This window comes from Cryptomeria japonica, chromosome 7, assembly GCF_030272615.1.
Source record: "Cryptomeria japonica chromosome 7, Sugi_1.0, whole genome shotgun sequence".
In the NCBI taxonomy this organism is placed as follows: domain Eukaryota; kingdom Viridiplantae; phylum Streptophyta; class Pinopsida; order Cupressales; family Cupressaceae; genus Cryptomeria; species Cryptomeria japonica.
The window spans coordinates 319,879,714-319,886,373 of NC_081411.1; the positions used below are offsets into that span (position 1 = coordinate 319,879,714).

At 36.8% G+C, this 6,660-nt stretch overlaps 1 protein-coding gene across 1 annotated transcript; it reads left to right on the plus strand.

The window, feature by feature from the left end:
- The first annotated feature begins 307 nt into the window (after positions 1–307).
- Positions 308–1,424, plus strand: LOC131856723 (G-type lectin S-receptor-like serine/threonine-protein kinase SD2-5). Its single transcript, XM_059208623.1, has 2 exons — positions 308–502; positions 585–1,424. The coding sequence occupies exons 1-2, from the start codon at positions 308–310 to the stop codon at positions 1,422–1,424; spliced, it is 1,035 nt and encodes a 344-aa protein (XP_059064606.1).
- The last annotated feature ends 5,236 nt before the right edge of the window (positions 1,425–6,660 follow it).

Sequence of the window (6,660 nt, forward strand, 5' to 3'; positions counted from 1 at the left end):
ATACTTTTATTTTCCTATTAAATTAGTCATAATGAATGTCATCCAAACTCCTAATACATTTTTAAAATCTTCATGGAGTATGTGAAAACCAGTGATTCCAATCATAGAAAGCCACAAAATCTTTTTTTAAGGAGACAAGAAGAAATCCTAATGGTAGAAAAATCCAAATAAGCAAAATGAAAATGTTGCAATATGAAAATGTTGCTGAAATAAAGGCCCCTACAATCCCCTCGTTTGCTCACGCACACCCACACAGAGTAGTAGGACACCACGTCATTCCTTTCTTATTTTAGTTATAGGTGGGAAAATGACGCTATTGGAGAGCTGGTCACAGGAGATTACTGTAGAAATCTTTGCTCCACAAATTGCTCTTGCAAAGCAGCTTTTTTCTTATATGGTTTCAACGCCAATACTTCTCTTTTACAATTCAACAGCTTATATAAAATTTCAGCCAAAACCGAAGCGAGTTCATTACTCAGTTGCGCTGTTTCTATTCTTGTGGGTATGAATATACAAATTTAGAAAGGGTGGGCAAGAAGAGCAGAAGAATGATGAGGATTTAGACTTTCGAGGAATTGCAAAAGGCTACAAATGACTTCAGCCTGAAGCTGGGCAGTGGAGGATTCGGTTCAGTTTATGAGGGTATTCTGTTGGACGACACAAAGATAGCAGTGAAGCAGCTTGACAGAGCAGGGCAAGGCTCCAAAGAGTTCCGTGCAGAAGTGGAAACGTTGGGAAACATTCATCATCTTAATTTGGTGAGACTGAAGGGCTTCTGTGCTGAAAAGTCCCACCGAATGCTTGTATACGAGTATCTCCCAAATGGGTCTCTTGACAAATGGATATTTCCCAACGAAAGCCGTCAACACTTACTAGATTGGAAGACCAGATCCAAAGTGATTCTTCATATAGCACGGGGATTATCATACTTGCACAAAGAGTGTCGAGAACGAATCATTCATTTCGACATCAAGCCCCAGAACATTCTTCTGGATGAAAATTTCAACGCTAAAGTCTCAGATTTTGGGCTGGCAAAGCTGATTAACAGAGAACAGAATGAAGTGATAACCATGTTGAGAGGAACGCTAGGTTATATGGCACCTGAGTTATTGGACATGGAATTTACTGAGAAGGCAGATATATATAGCTTTGGGGTTATGGTGGTAGAAATTGTGAGCGGCAGGAGAAGCAGAGAGCTTACATCACCGGGATCTGGATTGTTTCCATTGTTACAGCGTAAAGCAGAGGAAGGGGGACTCGTGGATTTGGTCGACTCTGAAATCAAAGATGAAGGGATTGGTGCAGAACAGGAGGCAGAGGAAGTGTTGGGAATTGCGCTGTGTTGTATTCAGTATGATTTTACAAAAAGGCCAGCAATGTCGACGGTAGTAAAGGCATTGGAAAATATGAGCGAGATGGACTAGGGTGCTCCTGTGTTTACAGTCTTGCCAAGTCAGCCATTGCTATTCTCTGAAGATTTTACTGACAAGGGATTCTCCTCTGGGCTTTTGGTTTCTGAATTATCAGGACCCAGGGGATATTTTTCTCTCTTTCTATTTATTTTTTTACCGTCACCTCAATTTCCCTTGACTTTTGCTTCTGGAAATCAATAAAAGATTGTACATTTTATACAATGGTCAGAGAATCCCGTTCACGCTATATCCTGTTCTTATTTGAAGGAGTAATTCTGAATTTCTGCATATGTACTGGATATGATCCCAAATTTTCATCATGAATACTAATATATAGCATAATCTTGGGCATGTGATGGAAGGTATGACGAGAGAAGGAAGCCCTCGTATTCGAAAAATAAAAAGACCTTATCAACCGAATAATTAATGAGTTGAATAGATTTGCACAAATACACTTATATTGTTTTCAATTACTTTGTGGTAGGACCCTGTATTATTGAGTGTAGGTAAGACTTTTCTATTGTGCAGGAAAATTATTTTTAATTTAATTGTGTTTTTCTTATTCATATTTGACATTCTACTCAATAATTTATCATTTAATAAAGTTGAAAAAATAAAATGTGTATTTTTTATTATTTTATTGATAGAGAAAAGATAAACAAAATTGAATTAAAGAAAACCAATTGTCTTATTGTTTTTCACATAGAATTTATAAGTTGAATATCTTACTAATTTATCTTGATGACATAAGGGATGCTAAGTGAGCTAACAATGAATAAATCTAAAGTAAATACACAAGCCACTCACGAACTCTACTAAACTTGTTCATGTTAGCAAAATGCTCCCCATAGCCTATGTTTGAAGGCCACATGTCATTGTGCTTTTACTTGGCTAAGTCATGTCCACCTAGTTACATGTTTGATCTTCTCTATTGCCATTCAAAATGACAAGCTTTATGTTCTTTCAACTAAGGTAAATGACTCAAAAAATGAACCTTTGACATTTTACTTTAAAAATAAAATTATTTAAAAAGTAAATTCATTTGAAAGTGAACTTCAAATGAAGATACTTTGTCAATAGTACAAAATAAATTTAAAAATACCTTTAAATGAAGGCCATCTTCAAATAAAGATCTATCTTCATTCAAAGGTAATTTGCATGCAACCTTTGAATAAGGAATCTTTGTTAAAATAAAAATATTCAAAAGTTGTTTTCCAAATTTCTTATCATGTCCCATGTAAAAATCTGATATCTCACAAGTGGGACATACTATTGTGGCTTCACCCTATATGACCATTATAATCAATATTTTTATTTGTTTTGCCTATTTGAAAATAAACCTAGTCTTCACATCGTCAAGAAAACCTTCACCCATTATGAAGGTGTCAAGTCTATGAGAAGGAATAATTACAGGAATGCTAGCCAATTCATTTTCATCATTAAGAAGGACTACCCTATATCCTTTGATGAGATATGAGGTTTTTCATCTGGCTAAGTGCACAAAGATGGTGGTCAAAAAGGGGGGGGTTATAAGTGGACACTTTTTTTTTTTCTGAAATCAGGTGAACTTGAACTTGAAGGCAAAATTTGAAATTCATCCACTCAAGATATGAAGATAAGCAAAGAACAAATATTGTAGTAATCTGAATCTAGTTTCCAATCTACTAAACTTTTTCAAAATTGGATAAGATTAAGGGGGTCAAATCCTTAGCGCACGAAAAAATGACCCTGATTTTTTCTGAAAAACATAACATAGTGTCTGACGTGAGCATCAAAAAAGTCATAGTTAGATTTAGTATTTTGACAAATCCTTTGGCAAAAAGATAGTTAAAAGTGAGCACTAGAAAATGTGTATTTTTTGTATTTTTTTGTTGAGTATTTTGTTTTTATGATTTTTCCAATCGAGCACATCTTGAAAATTAGGTACTTGTTCATGCATGAAGCATAAGTTGCACTAAACAAATCGAAAATACAATTTTATTTTTTTAAAATTGTAAAGAATCAAGTGCACTACAATAATATGTAAAGTTTTTAAAATTTGGATAAGTATATCAAAAGTTATTCAAAAAATGGTGCACCTATGTATGTGAGAACTATGGAGACACTGGTAAAATAAATTCAATAATAATATGTTATTGTTGTTCAAATTGAAAAAAAATTGTATGGTTAGAAAGCACAGAAGATGGATGAAAATATGGTGGCAATTTTAGAAATACCCACTTGATGAAGTTTAAACCTGATGATGACAAAGTCGATAAACCAAGTTGATAAAATAAAACACGTCAAAAATGAGAGAAATGGAGAGAAATCAAACTTCCAAACCATAGCTTTGTCATTCAGGCCTATTTCCAAGCCTAAACAGTCAAAAGCGCGTACGGGGTACGTATGGTTTAAAAAGCGCATACGGGGTACTTATGGTGTAAGCAGCGCATACACGCTCTTTTTACTATAAATAGGGCGTACGCGTTATTGTATAATATGATATTGTATATATAATATGTGTATAATATGATATTGTATATATATTATGTGTATATACATATAATATATAATATGTATATATATAATATATTAAGTATATATATACACATGTAAGTGTATTGTCTCTCCCTCTCAAATGCATACAAGGTGCCTCTCTCTCTCTCTCTCTCTCTCTCTCTCTCTCTCTCTCTCTCTCTCTCTCTCTCTCTTTCTCTCCCCTTCTCCCTTCCTCCATACCCCATCCCTCTCTCTCTCCCTCCCTCTCTCCCCTTATCCCTTCTTCCATACCCCATCTCTCTCTCTCTCTCTCTCTCTCTCTCTCTCTCTCTCTCTCCTTCTATACCCCATCTCTCTCTCTCTCTCTCTCTCTCTCTCTCTCTCTCTCTCTCTCTCTCTCTCTCTCTCTCTCTCTCTCTCTCTCCATACCCTATCCCTCTTTCTCTTCTTCTCTCCCTCCCTCCATACCCCACTGCAACTATGTCTGCGCTTCTATAGAAGTAAGTGAATTTATTTCTTGTCTTCAAATTCCTCTTTGATTTTTATCATGTATGCTCTCCTAAGAAAATTGACTGATGGATTTGTGTGTGTGTATTGAATAGGAGGAATAGGGTTTTAAATTGAACCATGAGTGTATTACCGTGACAAACAAGGAAACCTGTAGTTATATTCTTCTCAAATGTGTTTTTAATGAGCAGAGAAGATGTGGAATAGTGTCAACAAAGAAAAATGATGAGTCAGAGTACCTGCAATATGTTTTTCAGAAGGAAACAACCGGTAGGAAGAGAAAGAGGGAGAGTAACATAGATGATTTCCTGGAGAATGATAGCGGTCGGTATGCGAGAGTTCTCATGTTGTTACACAACGCTTGTCACCTAAAGAAATTAAAGTTTGTTGTATGCATGGGAGTGGTAGTATATGATGATCATCACTTGTCAAACAGCTTGGAACGGTACATACCCATGAAAGAAATCAAGTGTGTAATTCCTATAGTCACAATCGAGATCAGTCTTATAACCTTGCAAATTTAATAGCATCATATATTTTAGAACTTAGGTAGTACTCTTAGGGTTAGGTCAAGCTCTTGCACTTTCTTTTTAGCGAAGCCTCATTGTTTGTTCGCTTGGAGTCTCATTGTATGATGTTCTATTCATAACTTTAAATTTAATATATCATTTTATTAGCCCACCATATGACCCCTTAGGTGTCATTAGAGGTCGTATTGTTTCATAAGATGTCATATGGTGTCCTGTGACCCCTTAAGACACCATACGACCCATAACAACACCATATGGTGTCCTAAGGGGTCATAGGATGTCATATGACCACTCGGGACACCAATGACCCATAACAACACCATATGGTGTTCTAAAGGGTCATATGGTGTTCTATGACCCCTTAGGACACTATTTGGTGTCGTTATAGGATCCTATGGTGTACTAAGGGATAATATAGTGTCATATGACCCCTTGGGACACCCTATGACCCCTTAGATGTTATTAGGGGTCATTTTGTGTTCTAAGGGTCATATTGTGTCCTAGATTCAACATCTCTTCCTCTCCATCCCCCCTCCTTCTCTCTCTCTCTCTCCATACCCCATCCCTGTTTCTCTTCTTCTCTCCCTCCCTCCCTCCCTCCATACCCACTGCAATTGTGTCTGCACTTCTATAGAAGTAAGTGAATTTATTTCTTATCTGCAACTTCCTCTTTTCTTTTTCTCATGTATTCTCTCCTAAGAAAATTGACTGATGGATTTGTGTGTGTGTGTATTGAGATTGAACCACGAGTGTATTACCATGACAAACAAGGAAACCTGCAACAATTTATTTTTCTCGAATGTGATTTTAATGAGCAAAGCAAATGTGGAAAATAGTGTCAACAAAGCAACATGATGAGTCAAAGTACCTGCAATATGTCTTTTAGAAGGAAACAACTGGTAGGAAGAGAAAGAGGGAGAGTAACACGGATGATGTCCCGGAGAATGATAGTGGTGGGTATGATAGAGTTCCCATGTTGTTACACAATGCCCATCACCTAAAGAAATTAAAGTTTGTTGTATGCATGGCAGTGGTAGTATATGATGATCATCACTTGTCAAACGGCTTGGAATGGTACATACCCATGAAATCAAGTGTGTAATTCCTATAGTCACAATCGAGATCAGTCTTATAACCTTGCAAATTTAATAGCATTGTATGTTTTAGAACTTAGGCAGTACTCTTAGGGTTAGGTCAAGCTCTTACTCTTGCTTTTTAGCGAAGCCTCATTGTTTGTTCGCTTGGAGTCTCATTGTATGAAGTTCTATTAATAGCTTTAAATTTAATATATCATTTTATTATCCCACCATATGACCCCTTAGGTGTCATTAGAGGTTGAATGTTTTCCTAAGAGGTCATATGGTGTCCTATGACCCCTTAAGACACCATATGACTCCTTAAGACACCATACGACCCATAACAACACTATATGGTGTCCTACGGGGTCATAGGATGCCATATGACCCCTCGAGACACCAATGACCCATAGCAACACCATATGGTGTTCTAAAGGGTCATATGGTGTTCTATGACCCCTTAGGACACTATTTGGTATCGTTATAGGTCCTATGGTGTGCTAAGGCATAATATAGTGTCATATGACCCCTTAGGACATCCTATGACCCCTTAGGTGTTGTTAGGGGTCATATTGTGTTCTAAGGGTCATATTGTGTCCTGGATTCTATATCTCTTCCTATCCCTCCCCCCTCCTTCTTCCTCTCCCTCTCTCCATC